At 42.6% G+C, this 15228-nt stretch overlaps 2 protein-coding genes and 1 non-coding gene across 7 annotated transcripts in view; 1 reads left to right on the forward strand and 2 right to left on the reverse strand.

The window, feature by feature from the left end:
- Nucleotides 1-5449, forward strand: part of Ist1 (IST1 factor associated with ESCRT-III) — a 30037-nt gene extending 24588 nt beyond the window's left edge. For 3 of the 5 annotated variants that reach the window (XM_020176118.2, XM_020176119.2, XM_074055726.1), the window contains 4 exons: nt 437-646; nt 1286-1378; nt 2287-2335; nt 4193-5449. In XM_020176118.2, the coding sequence (XP_020031707.1) occupies nt 437-646; nt 1286-1378; nt 2287-2335; nt 4193-4389 (549 nt within the window). In that variant the 3' untranslated portion in view covers nt 4390-5449. The remainder of the gene's footprint in view (nt 1-436; nt 647-1285; nt 1379-2286; nt 2336-4192) is intronic. The other 2 variants (XM_020176121.2, XM_074055725.1) reach the window with 2 other exon arrangements.
- Nucleotides 3618-3750, reverse strand: LOC141417734 (small nucleolar RNA SNORA51). The gene has a single exon (XR_012442373.1). It is a non-coding gene; the product is annotated as a small nucleolar RNA SNORA51 (small nucleolar RNA).
- The window catches only part of Pkd1l3 (polycystin 1 like 3, transient receptor potential channel interacting), a 61482-nt gene continuing 51446 nt past the window's right edge, over nt 5193-15228 (reverse strand). The window contains exons 25-32 of the mRNA XM_074056925.1: nt 14605-14914; nt 13164-13297; nt 11349-11476; nt 10725-10885; nt 9456-9666; nt 9129-9230; nt 6552-6683; nt 5193-6103 (exon numbers count right to left, since the gene is read on the reverse strand). Coding sequence (XP_073913026.1) covers nt 6008-6103; nt 6552-6683; nt 9129-9230; nt 9456-9666; nt 10725-10885; nt 11349-11476; nt 13164-13297; nt 14605-14914 — 1274 coding nt within the window. The 3' untranslated portion in view covers nt 5193-6007. The remainder of the gene's footprint in view (nt 6104-6551; nt 6684-9128; nt 9231-9455; nt 9667-10724; nt 10886-11348; nt 11477-13163; nt 13298-14604; nt 14915-15228) is intronic.

The following is a 15228-nucleotide window of genomic DNA, read 5'->3' on the forward strand; positions in this document are numbered from 1 at the left end:
GCTGGGTTTTTTTTTTTTTTTTTTTTTTTTTTTTTTAGTGAACTTGAAGGAATTGAGAATCTCCCGGTGAATAGTAAGAAATACCCCAAGACCTAACCAGTTCCTCATTTATTCTACCCATCATGTGCCAGATAGTATGTAGGAAGCTGAGAATACAGAGATACATAAATCTCTATCCTGAGAGGCTTACAGTGTAGGATAAGGAGGATTTTGCAAATAACAGTTAAGGTTAGTGGGGTGTGGGAGAAGCTCTGGCATGCGCTTAGACCACTAACACTAACACACACATTAGGAAAGAAGTGGTTATTCTACCAGATCTTAAGAGTTTGATAACTGGTAGCTTGCACATGTTAATCTCCATCTCAGAGTCTGCTTCCTGGGACACCTGACCTTGAACACGGGTTAGTGATTATGGGTTTCTCTCTCTTTTTCTTAGGCAGAGGCTCCTCCTGGGGTAGAGGCAGATCTTATTGATGTTGGATTCACAGATGATGTGAAGAAAGGTGGCCCTGGAAGAGGAGGAGGAGGGGGTGGGTTCGCAGCACCTGTTGGTGGACCTGATGGAACAGTGCCAGTGCCCATGCCCATGCCTATGCCCATGCCGTCGCCAAACACTCCTTTCTCATACCCTCTGCCAAAGGGACCGGTAAGCATGTGTGCATAAAAACCTGCGATGTTAAGTTTAGAAACCAGTACAGAGGATGGAAGACAGACTTTACACACACACTCAGGAATTGTAAGCTGTCAGGAGAATACAGCAGTAAGGACGTTTGGTGTTAGCTTAGTGATTGCATTGTGGAAAAAGTATCATTGGGATTCAGAGAATGTCTCTTGGTTCTGCTGTAGGTAATAAAGCGGAAAAATACAGAATCAGTGCTAGGAAAAGCCTTTTTAGATTGGCTTACTGAGTGTCTGTGGGACTTGTTGCCATTAGGCTAGTAGTTTTGTTTTTTCTAGTAATAAATGGAATAGTAACCATTTACTACTAGACTGAAAAAACCTTTTTTGACAAGATGATATAGGTCATTGCTGGTAAGAATGTCTGATGAGAATTTTCACTTGTAGACAGACATTGAAGCAGTTGATTTAGTAATTTGAAGAGTAGCCTTTGGCTGTAAGACTAGAAATCTGGAGTCTTTCTAACTACACATAGTCCTTTTGAGTCTTTTTTTCTTCTTTGGGGAATCTTAAGTACACATATCACCTATTTCTTCTCTTCCCATACACAAATCTCAGAAGTACCAGATTGGGAGCCATGTTTCTAATTTCTTTTTTTCTCTTGCAGTCAGATTTCAATGGATTGCCAGTGGGGACTTACCAGGCCTTTCCTAATATTCACCCACCTCAGATACCAGCTACTCCCCCATCGTATGAATCTGTAAGTGCCTGAGCCTCTTTTATAAGCAACAGGAGGTGAATCCCATGAAGAGAGCAAACTAATGACCACAGGGAAGGCAAAGTTTTGATCATCTCTTAGTACTGGCATTGCTTTGGGATTCTTGTGTTGCTTTAACACTGCTCTGGAGATGGGGAGTGGTGGTGGTGATGTTGATGGTGGGAATGCTTTGTCTGCAGTGAAGCCAGGAATCAGGAAGAAGCCCCAGCTCTCTTAGAAAGTTACAGTGCCCTACTATGGCACTTACCCAGTTATATTTGACTAGTTAAGTAAAGAATCACATTGAGCTGTTAACAGTCTTGGTGTTAGAAATTTAGATTGTTTTCTGTCAGCCTTGTTTCCTTGGTATATGTCTTTTGACACTTTTTTCCATCTGATATATTACTGAGAAAAAAATCAGTATGGCATTTGCTATATATATTATTCATCTAGAAAGCTCTCCCTGTTCCTGAGTTGACTTGTTCTATTGGTTTTTCTCTAGCTGATGTGTTTCCTCTGGGACCTGAGTTTTCACATGCTTTAGTCTTGCATGCATCAAAGCATGACCTAGAACGATTTCTAGGAATGAGGTGGAACTTCAGCCATATATGAGGACTTGGTTCTTGTAGGTGTATTCAGTAGTTACTGCTTTGTCTTTGCCAGAAAGGTAGAAAAAAAGTGGTTATGGTTAAGAAGTGGTAAGAAGTTTTTCTCTGCTTGGCAGTTCAGAGTTCGATGTGGTATCTGTGGCAGGAAGAAATGTAGGGAGCAGAGGGCATTTTCTTTGGGACAGGTTCTGTTGCTTTTGGTAAACAGTTTAGCTTTGAAAAACACAGTGGCTGGCAGCAGTGTTGGTACTTTCTCTAGAGTTGCCATTGCTTTTTCCTGTAGTAACAATCTTTGTGTTGCAGGTTGATGACATTAATGCTGATAAGAATGTCTCTTCTGCACAGATTGTTGGTGAGTGTGAGTCACAAACCTTCAAGGCTTGGTGTTAAACCTTCTGCTGTTCTCATTATTCCTCCCTCAGAGTCTGTCCATGTCCATGGCATTCTACCCTGTCCTCTCCCCACATGTAATGTTTCTTGCTTTGAATCACACTTGATTTTTGCCAGCCCTTCTCTGCCCCATCTTCCTTGTTCTCAGTTTCTGTCAGTGCTGTAACTGTGCTTTCTTACTTTTTTTTTTTTTTTTGGCAGTACTGGGGCCCCTCTGAGATCCCTTTTTGTGATGGGTATTTTTAAGATAGGGTCTCAGGCACTATTTGCCCAGGCTGTCTTTGAACCATTATCCTCCTGATCTCTGCTTCCTGAGGAGCTAGGATTACAAGCGTGAGCTACCAGCGCCCAGCCCTCAAATTCTTTAAAGAACAAAATAGTACCAACACCCCAAAAACCCAGGGGGTATACTTTTAGAGACATTTTGAGGTAATTTACATTTAAAAACAGATAGACTTTAAGTGTACAATTTGAGTTTTTATATATGCACACACCTATCACTCCAGTCAAAGTAGAGAACACTTCCATAACACCTGAAAGTTATCAGGTTCCTTTCTAGTCAACTCTACTGCAGGCAAACTCTTTGGATTTACTACAATTTGGTTTTGCCTATTCTAGAACTTAAGGGGAGGAGTTTAACGTAAAACGAGACCAAGTGTATGGTGGTGTACACCTGTAATCTCAGCACATGGGAGGTAGAGGTAGGAGAATCATGAGTTTGAACTCCATGATAAAACTAAGAGCTAAAGCTTAGTGGTAGAGCACTTGCCTAGCATGTACAAGTCCCTGGGTTCTGTTTCAAGCACTGCAAAACAAAACAAACAAAAAACCACAGCATCAGTAGTCCTTTAAAGGAAGCATTATTTGTTTTAGTAGAATTGTAGTACTACTTTTCTGACTTGGTTGTTAAGGAGCCAAGCTTTGTGACAGTGTGTGATAGTCTGTTTAAATGAATGAACTGTGGACCTGGCCCCAAGCACAACACTTTGACTTCCCTTAAGCTTTTTCTCACCATAGGAAAGTCAGATAGAATTCATCTGTAATTAGAAAATGTAAACATTAACTGTTCTGAGGATTTTTATTAACCTTTTTGATTGAATATTTTGGTGGGGAGAAGAGCAATCTTTAGGGTGAACTCAAGGACTCACACTTGTTAGGCAAGTACTCTACCACTTGAGCCATGCCTCTGGTTCTTTTTGTTTTATTTTTCAGATAGGGTTTGTGCCTTTTTTTCCCTTCCCGCCCCTTGTGTCCCCATTCACAATACAGACTGGACCGCAGGACCTAGGCTGAGGTGTATATGGAATTGGTTTATTTTGCCTCCTCTTTCTATACAGTCTATGTAAGAACACACCCTGTGGTCAGCACCAGAAGGCTGGGTCTTGTAATTTTTGGTGGGTTTGGCCTCACACCATTATCTTCCCATCTCTGCCTCCTGCGTAGCTGGGATTATATCATATCTGGTGCTATATAAATTTTTTTTTTTTTTTTTTTGTGGTACTGGGGGTTGAACTCAGGGCCTCATACTTGTTAGGCAGATGCTCTACCACCTGAGCCACTCCAGCATCCCTGTTTTTGCACTGGGTATTTTTGAGATAGTGTCTCATGATCTATTAGACCTAGGCTAGTGATCCTTCTCTGAGTAGTAGCTACGATTACAGGTATGAACCACTGGCACCCGGCTTTGAATGTTATTTTTTTTTTAAAGTAGTGTTTTCTTCTGCCAAAAATGATCATATGGCTTTTTTTTTGGTGAAAGGAAATCTGAGTCATTTCTCTTCTGTTTGTAACATTGTACCCCTTGCCCTAATTTAATTAGGTCCTGGATCCAAGCCAGAAGCTTCTGGGAAGCCCCCTTCCAGACCCGCAGATAACTTTAACTTTGTACTGCCAGAGTTGCCATCTGTGCCAGATACACTACCAACTGCATCTGCTGGAGCCAGCACCTCAGCATCTGAAGACATAGACTTTGATGATCTTTCCCGGAGATTTGAGGAGCTAAAAAAGAAAACATAGGCTTATTCCAGGCAACCTCAAGCTTCCTGGAGTTGAGACTCAGCAATTTTTCCTTGCAACAACGAATCTCCATGAAATTCCATTTCACTAATTAACTGTCACTGAGCACACTCTTCCTTGGGGCTCTCTTCCTGCTCTACCAAATTCTGTTGCTTTCCAGTTCTTCGGTGACACTAAGAGACTAACAACTGGAGACTCGGCAGCCAGAGCACCTGGCTCTTAGCACCTCTGCCTGTCAGTGTCTTCCCCGGGAGAGAGATGAAGCACATGGGAGAGCACCTCATGGACTGTCTTACCCTTGTGTTGAGGTTCCAGACTTGGAAACAAACCTCTCTGCACATTGAGATTGAGAATCAAGGCCATGGTGTGCTTTCTCACATTGTGAGAAAATGGTTCAGGAAGCCACCATCACGGTTCCTGGAAGCTGCGCCGTCTTGTTGGCATGTACACTCTAACTGCAGGGCACAGTTCCACCTGGATCCAGTTGCAGAGTTGGAGGCCTCTCTTAGTTCTGCTGGATTCTCAGGGAGCCCTTTGTGGCCTTTTGCTTTATTTTGAGTGCTTTGTTCCTTTTTAGCAGAGGGCAGCACTATAGAAATTTGTTTTTCCCATAGCATGCTACTAGCAGAGGAAGGACAGGTCACATATTGGGCAGAAGTCACCATTCAAGCACAGGGTGGGCTTCCAGCTGCCTTAATAGAAGTGCTCAAGTCTCTTGGGTAGTGAGCTGGAAAGCCTACGGAAGAGGGTATGTGTTTTCATTTGAAAACTTAAAACAATCTGATCTCAACTTTTTCGTGCCCATGTGGCTGTTGTTCACTGCTTTCCTGGGTGGATGAGACTTGTAACTTATAATTTCTGTGCTTCTCTGTCCCCTAATGAAGGCCATCCTTCCCCACAGGGTTGGCTTTGGGACTCAAAGATACAAGTTTTGCTTCTTTGCTTTGTAGTGTCTTTGTATATACTTGTTTCAAGCAACTTTTCTTTAATGATGGGTTTGTATTTCATAGATCAGTAGCTGCTAATAAAGTTAAAGGTCCTGTGTCCTGCTTTTTCCATGGCTGGTCAAATGATAATGTGTGAGTTTGATTTTAGTGGACAATATTTTAAGCACATGATTCACATTGATGCCAGAGACAGCCTTCACCTTAGGTTTCCTCAGTTCCACAGATGGGAAAAATTTCCATCACTATATCTGAGCCCAGATAGCCTCTGTGAGATTGCTTAGTTACTCCTTTGTGGCAGAGGCTCTCAGCCAAGCCTGGTGCATGTGTATCTGTTTTCATTAAGTCATAGTGAGTTCATTTATGATTAATTTCCCACAGCCATCCCGGGACATAGGTAACCAGTATTCTATTACTTGCTTTTTGGCAACAAAACTGGCTTATGCTATATTATTCTTCCAGTGTTCCCTTTCTGACAGTGCCTGGAGCCACAAGCAAGAAAATCCTCACTCACTCACAGAATTAAGAAAAAAAGCACATGTATGTGTCATTTTCTAAGCTGTGCCATGCAAAAACCAGTAATGATAAGCTAAAGTAATTACAGGTATTTATGAGGTGCACCTGACTTCGCAAGGCAGCTCATCTTCTAAGATTTCAGTCAGTACCCATTGTTGTCAGGACTTCTTTTCAGATGAGGGGTTCTGGTGCTGTCTGATTCCTAACAGATTTGAAAGCTTCTGTAGCAGCATATCTGTCAGTGTAGCTTCTTTCTGAGTATCCGAACACAAAAGGAGAAAATTGAAATTGTTGTGAATGTTACTGTTAGTAGTAAGGATACTGTGTTTTCAGTGATTTGCTGTAAAATGGGGGGTGTCTCTGCTACCTGATGCTTGAGTGGCAGCTATTTATTTGTGGTGCAGTGGCTGTGGAACATAAAGTCTTAGCAAATTGGGTTTTCTAGGGAAATAATTGGCAGAATTGAGACTACAAAGGGAATGTGCTGATACTTGCATTATGTCAGTGTGTAGTTTGTAGGTGGGGGGTATTTAACCTGTGTATCCCAGGTTGGCCTTGAAAGCTAGATCCTCCTGTCTCAGGCTGAGTCCTGGGTTTACAGGTATGTGCCACTGTGCCTAGTTGTAATCTAAAGCAATTACAGTTAAGCTTTTCAATGTGTCATGATAATTGTTTTTCAGTTACTGAGCTGCAATTACTTACCTGAAGAGACTTTCTTTCTTTTCCAAAGGCAATGAGAATGGCAGAAACAAAAAGATTAATGATCACAAGTACCATCAAGATGACATTGGTGATGATCAGAAAGGAGCCCAGGACTGGGTATAAAGCAATAACCTGAGAAGACAGTAAGACCACTTTGGATTATAGACAGTTGAGATTCTACTTCAAGGAGAGAGGCAGAAATAATTTTTAAAAATACTTTTAAGTGGACATGAGTAAGAATAAGAATATTAAGATTTGACTTCACAGCTTTTATAAGAAGAAAACAAGTGAGTTGTAGAGGAATTGTTAATGACCTAAATCCCATGTGAATTTCGGCAATTCTGGAAAATAAACCTAAACATGGAAACCTCTGTGGGTACCAAATGAAAATGGAAAAAAAAAAAAATCTATACCAGAAGTCATAAAACCAGTCCCTGCTATCTAAAAAGCTCCTCCTCTAAACACAGGAGTGTTGCAATAAAAAGAGCTGGGCACTGGTGACTCAGGCCTATAATCCCAGCTTCTTAGGAGGCAGAGAGTAGAAGGCTTGAGGTTCGAAGCCAGCTCAGCCAAATAGTTCGAGAGTTTCTATCTTGGAAAAAAAAAAAATCACAAAGTACTGGCGGAGTGGCTCAAGGTGTAGGCCCTGAGTTCAAACCCTCAGTATCACAAAAAAAAAAAATTCTTTTGACTTGGGTGTAGCCCATTGGTAGAACATTTACTGAGCATGTGCAAGGCCCTGGGATTCAGTGGGGGGGGGGGGGCAGGTAATCAAGAAACTGGTTTTTATGTTCATTTGTTTCCCCCATTGTCTTGTCACTTTAAAAAATAATATAAATAATGAGTCGCATCCTTTTCTGCAGAAGGAGATTTTTTAAAATACAAATTCAGGTTCTATAACAATTTTTTTTTGTTGTTTTTTTGAGACAGCATCTAGCTCTGTAACTCAGGCTGGCTTTGAACTCATGATCCTCCTTTTTCAGCCTCTCAAGAGCACCACCAGGCCCAGCTTATAACAATATTTCTTTTAAGGTGTTCATTTTAACAAGTGATTTTTATTTTTCCTTGGTGTGTTGGTAATTCATTGTTGCTGCTAGGGCACTGCTTTAAACCCAAGAACCCACAGGATGATTAGACATTTTCCTAGTAAGTTTACCCTGTTTTCCCTTCCGTGTTAGACAATTATGTTGAAAGTAGAAAAAGTGGTTTTTTTTTAAAGTAAAAAAGTAGACATTGCAGGGTGCCAGTGTCCCATCCTAGCTACTCAGGAGGCAGAGATCAGGAGAACTGTGGTTCAAAGCCAGCCCAGGCAAATAGTTCATAAGACCCTATCTCAAAAATACTCAACACAAAAAAAGGGCTGGTGGGCTGGCTCAGGTGGTAGAGTGCTTGCCTAGCAAGTGTGAGACCCTGAATTCAAACCCCAGTACCACCAAAAAAATAAAAAGTAGATGTTAGCAAAGTCTTTTTCTTATTGTCAGTTCCTTTACAATTTTAAAGAATACAAAATGCTCCAGAGGTAAGGGCTTCATCTATAATGATTAGTGCTAAACTGGAACAAAATTTTACAGCCAAAATAGCAGATTCTTTCTTGAAGGTGGTAACTTTACACACAAGAACCTCCTATTTTCATTAGTTACTTAAAAAAACAACAAAAAGGCCTCAGGATATAGCACTTTGCGCTTTACCACTCTAGCCACATCTCCAGCATGTTTTTGCCTGAGGTTCTTTTTCAGATAGGGCCTCAAGTGTTTGCCCAGGACTGGTCTGGGACCATGATCCTCCTGCTTCCACTGCCTCCCAAGTAGCTGGGATAACAGGTATGTACCACCCTGCCCGGCCCCTAATTCAGTAACTTCAGAATTCTAAACTAATGGAACAATTAACTGTGCTCCAGTTCTTGCCAATTTCATGAATTGGAGCATTTGCCTTCCTGATAAAATACACCCTTCAATATTTGGGGCTCAAATCCCAGCTGAGTTTCCTACTTTACTCCTCCACTCACTTAAATTGACATAAAAGCTGTGCTTGTTCATGGGTGCCATGTGACGCTTTGATTCATGCATACCTTGTATAATAAACCTATTTCTCATTTCTTTGGGGTGAACCTCCTTTGTCTTCTATGCTAAATAGGAAGACGGGGATTTGTGTGTGTACCTCCTGGGGGAACTAATAACTCACTGAAATGAGTAGTAGCTATCAACAGAACTAACGCAGTTGTTACTGGAACTATTTCCTAATGCCCTTCCCTCCTTTCATACAGTGTCAAATGGTCATTGAGAAAGCAGCAGCAACTCTTGTAATTCTGGTCAGGTAGGAACACAAGTTTAGGTTCAAAGTCCTGCAGCAGTAAGATTAAGGATACAAGAAGTGAGAAAGGAGGAGGGCAGATTTCTGAAAGCAAAAGCCAATCAAAAGTGCTGTGTGCAGGCGGTACTGTGAAAGACATGAAAGGTACATGCTCCTTTCCAGTCTGTCCTGGGAGACTACTATTGTAAGCAGTTCCCCTCCCCCTTGTTAAGTCTGTTACGCCAAGTGAGATTCTGTAGAGAAACTAGGAATTTTTTTTTTTCTTACCTCCTTGTGAGGAGAAATTCCCATTAGGAGGCCAACAACAGCCACGGTAGAGCTGCAGAAAGTTCGGTAGTCAGAGATGCTCCATCCAAACAGCACATTAAACTGAGGAGGAGAAGACCAGTCAGTGGGAGCAAACTGAGTTCTTTCTGTCCTTAGGTACTTGATACAGCCAATATGGTCCCCATTTTAGAGACAGGAGACAAGCATCTGGTTTAAATTGTACTAGGTACCTTTTCTCCAAAACTCATTGCCAGCTTGAACTGGTAGAAGAGAAATGATTTCAAAGCCAAGGCATTTAAGGACAGAGGCACTGGACATGGGGCTTACAGTCATTGCGTATCCGCTCAGCAGGACAAGGATGATCAGCAGAAAGCCCACCACCTCATCCCAGTCTTTGCTCAGGGTTTTGCTGATGACTTGCAACCTGGGGTTATGTTGCAGCAGGTCCCATAGCTGAACAGTTGCCAACAGAACCAGGAAGCCCACAAGGTGAGTGACAGCAGAGTTTACATTTATTGCCTCATAGAAGCTGATGAATCTGTTCCCAAAGAAAGCAGCAGTTAGGCCTGGAAGCATGTGCCATCAGTTCCCACTAGGGTGTGTTCTCCAGTACTCCCAGTGCTGAAGGGCAGCAGCTTTGAGCCCCATCAGCTCAGACACTTGGTGATGAGGCTTTCTAGTGCAGCCTCCCAGACTTGGGGATATGAGGACACTAGAAGGGGCCACTTTCTTGGTTTGGAGCTATGTTGAAGAAACCTTGCGATGTAACCCCCTAGCTGATTTTTTTTTTTACTGGAGATCAAGACCAGCTCACTCTCCTCAAAAGGAGAAGAGTAACTGAGTTGACTTTGCCATCATCATGGAAGTCTGTTTTCCCTGGGACTCTAATCCTGATCATTTTTTGTCAGTAGATGGATGATGTAGTAAATTTCATACTGCTGACATTAGAAAGATGAGTGGATGAACTGGAGGGGAAGGGTGTTGTTCAGCAGTTAGGTCTTGTTATGTAAGAGATCCATTTGTAACTTCAGCGACTGTGTTTTGGGAAGGCCCCCATAGGCGTCAGCAAGTTGGCACTCGGTCACAAGCCTAAGACCTCGTCAGTGCCACACAGCAGGCTGGAACCCACCTGCCATCGCCCTTCAGGCTGCAGACTCGGTATCCCTGCAAAAACAGGGACCCTGCCTTGGAGAAGGTCTGTACTTGGCTTAAGAAACGTGCTCTTCCCGTGAGAAAGAAAAGACCAGGCCGCAGAGGGCAGTGGACATCTGGTGGCATGGTGAATGAAGACCATTCTTACCCTCTGGGCGAGTTTGAAATGATTGTCCTGCCTTAGGCTTTGTGCACTGGGGGTAATGACAATTCCAGGCCTTGCTCTGTGAAATTTGAATGAATTAGCTCTGATTAGCACATGCCTACGCACTGTGAAAACAGAGGTGCTTTTCAACTCTTACCCCTTTCTCTGCTGTGGACACCAGCCCAAGTTCTGTTTTAACTCTGATTCTATACAAATACAGATCTGGAAGGGCAGTGTGAAAGAGCACAGAAACAGGACACGAGGTGGGGATGGCCGGGGCTCCTCAGGCTCACGCTTACCTTTCGTGGTCACGGCGGTATTGTGCCAAGTTCTCCTCATGTAGAGACCTGCGCCTCAGGTCAAGCCCCAAGATGCTGAAGCTAAGGAGGAGGATGCTGGTGTCCAGAATGTTCTTTTTCCTAGTGAGGAACCTCCACCTCTCCTGTTTGATCCGACAGCCCTAGACACAGACACCACAGTCACCACTGCGTCTCTGAAAGATGAGAACGCGGCTGGCTTCTGGGCGAGGTGGTTCGGGCCTTTGCGCTGCTCTCAGGCACTCCAGAAGGCTGCTTTCAGGCCTGAGAGTAAAGAGAAAAAGGCTTCGGATTGAGACTCAGTTCCTTTGCCTGCAACCACTCGTGTTTTTGAGTTCTTGCTTTTTAAAAAGTTCAGCACGCTTTCTTGATACTGCTTCATAGAGGAGTGGTAAAACTACATAAGGTATATTCTGACAGACAATTCTTTAACTCACAAAAACTGAAAGAATACTCTTAGTGGGAAACCAGGCAGCCTGTGACAGTCAGTGCTCTGGAAAGGACCAAAGTCACAGCCATAATTCTAGCCCCAGGGCAAGGTGAGGCTCTGCAGAGGAGTCGGCCTTCCTTTCGAGTCTCTCTCTCACAGGTAACGTTTGAGCTCACCTGTATGAAGGTATAGCAGCAGATTAGTAGACACTGGGTGACTTGTGAGGCAGTGGGCCAGGCAAGGCCCTTCCCTGATGTCTGAAGGGAATTCAAACTGTCCAGTCTTACAGAGGTGAAGAAAGCACCTGCGAGTAACAAGACGCCCGGAGTCATGAGTCTAAAACTTCTGCCTTCTTCAGAATAACCCGTCGTCCCTGTATCAGCAAACGTTTCTGAGTCTTGACACTCCACTGAGGACCTCCTGTGAAGCTGTCCTGAACATTAAGTGAATCACAAAGGCAAAGCTTTTGGAGAAATGCCAGTTGCACTGAAGTCAGCAGAGGGAAAGGGTATACTGTTGACCTTACCTAGAGGAAGTGCCACTGGCTTAACACTTGCCCTCTCCAAGTTACAATGCTGCAGAGGTAAAAGTCTAAAGCACTTAATATCCCTTGAGTATTCAGATGTTTAGATAAGGATGGACTAAAAAGCTTCAGGCTCCACCTAGAAATTTATAAAACCAGGAAACGTCTTATGGATATAAACTTTCATAAAGCCCCAGGGCTGGGTTTGGAAATACATGAATGTAATCCTAGCTACTTGGCAGGCAGAAACGGAGGATCGTGGTTGGAAGCCAACCAGGCAAAAAGTGAGACCCCCTCTCAATCAACATGCTGGCTATTGTGAAACATAGCTATAATCTCAGCAATGTGAGATTGCTGGGAGGTAGGAGGATTGTGGGGGTCTGAGGCTAGCCCTGAGCAAAAATGGGGGTGTGGTTCAAGTAGTTAACTGCTTACCTAGCAAGCATGAGGCCCTGAATTCAAACCTCTTTACCACCAAAAAAAATAAACATAAATAAATGACATAAAGTCCCCCTTATATTAGAACTAACCCTTATAGGTAGAAAGTACATTTAGGGAAAAAAAAATCCTACATTGCCCAGCTAGCTCTCAAGACTGGGACTTCCTTTGTGTTCATTCTTACCCTATGTGCTTTTTGGGAGTTACAATAAAACCCCCCAAAGAGCCTTCAGCTGTGTTTGGAGACAAGGGAAGGAGAAGCTGTCCACTCTGCTGGTCTGGGAGGAAAACTTACCTGATTGGATGTAATGCCCAGTGGTAAATGAGAGGGATCTGAGAGTGAGTTCTGGGGGAGAGAAAGAAAGAAGGCAGACTCCCTGCACAGTGGAGATTGAACAAACCAGTTACCATACAGTCCCTTAAGAGATACAGACAATGGCCGCTGAAGGGACACAAGACGACCAGAGATGAAGAGGGCAGAAAAGAGAAACAGAGGGAAAGGGGTGTGTATTAGGGAAGTGTGTGCATATGAGAAAGCTAGATCCTCATCCTCAGAGAAAGAAACCTAATACTTAACACTGAAACGTCACAAATGAGCATTCTGTACGATTTTTCAAATTAAAAACTAAAACGAAAAGCTGCGTCTGAGTAGGTATGAAGTGCTAAAGAGAGGGTGGCTAGGTTTTTCCTTGAACTGTGACTTAAAATCATATGAATGTGTAATCATTGAGGAATATCCTTTTTTGGGGGGATGGTACTGGGGTTTGAACTCAGGGCTTTGCACTTGTTAGGCAGGCACTCTAGCACTTGAGCCATGTTTCTAGCATAAAAAAAAATTTTTTTAAAGATTTTGTTTTCTAAGTATTTCCTTTTTTTTTTTTTGGCAGCACTGGAGTTTGAACTCAGTGCCTCACGCTTGCCAGGCAGGTGCTCTTACTGCTTGAGCCAGTCTGCCAGCCCCATGCTTTAATGAATGTTATAAAGTAAAGAAATTAAGCCTTCTCCTGAGATACCCAAGTCATCTTCATACCCACACTGTTGGATTCCAAAATCAGGGTCACAACACAGAACAGGTTAACGTTAGCATTGAAGACCACAAATTCGACAAAGAGGCCTTTTGTGCATCGGTCTAGCCAGTGTGTCTGATGAAGATGCTGTAGAACTCTGGGGAAGCAGAAGAGGGGACAGCCACTTACTTTCTCCATTCAGTGCTACAAAAGGGGAAAGCACCCCAGTGTTTCAGTGTCACTGTCACATACCAGGTAAGAAGCTACATTCCCCAATCTAGTTTTCTTATAAAATATCATGATTACTAATGCCCAAATTTTTATGATGTTAACCTGGACATAAGTTAAATAGTCTGTAAAAATGAAAAATTCAAACTGGATATGCTCATATATACCTGTAATTCCAGCACAAGGGAGGCTGAGGTGAAACAATCATGAGTTTGAGGTCAGCCTGGACTATAAACTACCTCAAAACACCAAACAAAACACCAGTTTTTGTTTTCAAAGTAGTATTTACACCAAGGATAAACAGGCAGGAAAATGTATTTGGCACTTAAGGTCTCAGGTAGAATTCATATGCTACGTCAATCATTTCTGTTTGGAACATTAAATGCTACTATTTACTAACAGCTAATCAGTTTTGAGAGGTGAAAGGAGTGTGAATGTTATCATTTGGTTGACATAATTGGTTTTGAGTAACTCCTTGCTGTAAATTTAAAGAGAGTAATTTTAATTTAGACTTTCCATTCATAACAACAAAAACTTGGACTGGCGAAATGGCTCAAGTGGTAGAGCACCTGCCTACTAAGCATGAGGCCCTGAGTTCAAACCTCAGCACCACCAAAAACAAAATGAAAACTCTGTAAGTCTCTGGTGATTTAATTTGGGTGTTTGAATTTTGGGTTGATACACATCCCAGTTCACAAAAGGCAATATTTCTTTCTTTCTTTTTTTTTGGTGGTACCACAGGCATTGAACTTAGGAACTAGCATTTGCTAGGCAGATGGTCTACCACTCCACCAGCTAGCCTAGTGTTTAAAATATAAAACTTGAAGAATAGTTTGTCTAAGCTAGGGTTCCCTGAGTTCAACTGCAGGAAAAAAAAAAAGGAATGAGTTTTGACAAACTACCAAATCAAAACATACTGTAGTTCAAAACTGAACAAGGAATTTGTAAAGTAAAAGGTAGCGGAGAGAGGGGAAAGATGGAGGGGGTGAGTCTAAGATTATTGTAAGCACTTCTGTAAATGTCACAGTGTACCCCTATACAACTATAATATGCTAATAAAAATTAATTAACTAAAAGATCTGTGACCTTAGAAGTCTAAAATGGAAGTGTCTGCCAGCATCACAGTCAGCAGAGTAGGATTGCAGCAGCTGGTGAAGATGGGCACTGAATTCCCCACTCCTGCCAGCAGCGGGAACAAACCTCCTAGTCTTCTTGATGGGGCGCAGACTGGCTTACCTGGTCGCAGTGCTGGAGTTTCTTCCAAGTCTCGCAGCATAGCCTCCTCCTGAGTAAGTGGCAAACTCCCCTCGGATGGGAGAGCCACCCAGTGACTCCTGATTCTGATAATGCCAAATGCTGTCTGCTTTTGTGATGTTTGGATCAGGGGGACCCCAGCCGACCCCGTAGTTCTTTCTGTCCTCCTGGTTTTGGCCAGATGGCTTCACTCGTTCTTGGAGAGATACTGGGAATATGGCATTAGGCAGATGGCGAATCTGACGAAGCAGAACATTGCCCAAAAGAAAGGAATTCCCATCAGTAATAAATCCTAACAAGAAAGTAAGAGATTCAGTTAATAACATGACAAAGCTGCAACACTTTGACCACTAATTTTGAAAATATTTTTAGCAGTAGGAGCTAATTCAATTAGACAAGACATAGAAATAAGTGGTATAAAAGTTAAAAGGAGTGAAATCACAATTTGTAAATGAAATGTTTCATCTAGATAAAGAGGATCAGTGGAAAAGCTATTACTTACAAAAAGATAATTCAAAGGCTGGTGGTGTACATCTGTAAGTCTAGCTACTCAGGAGGCAGAAATCAGGAGGATCACAGTTTGAGACCAGCCAGAACAACAAAAAA

This window comes from Castor canadensis, chromosome 15 (genome assembly GCF_047511655.1).
Source record: "Castor canadensis chromosome 15, mCasCan1.hap1v2, whole genome shotgun sequence".
In the NCBI taxonomy this organism is placed as follows: domain Eukaryota; kingdom Metazoa; phylum Chordata; class Mammalia; order Rodentia; family Castoridae; genus Castor; species Castor canadensis.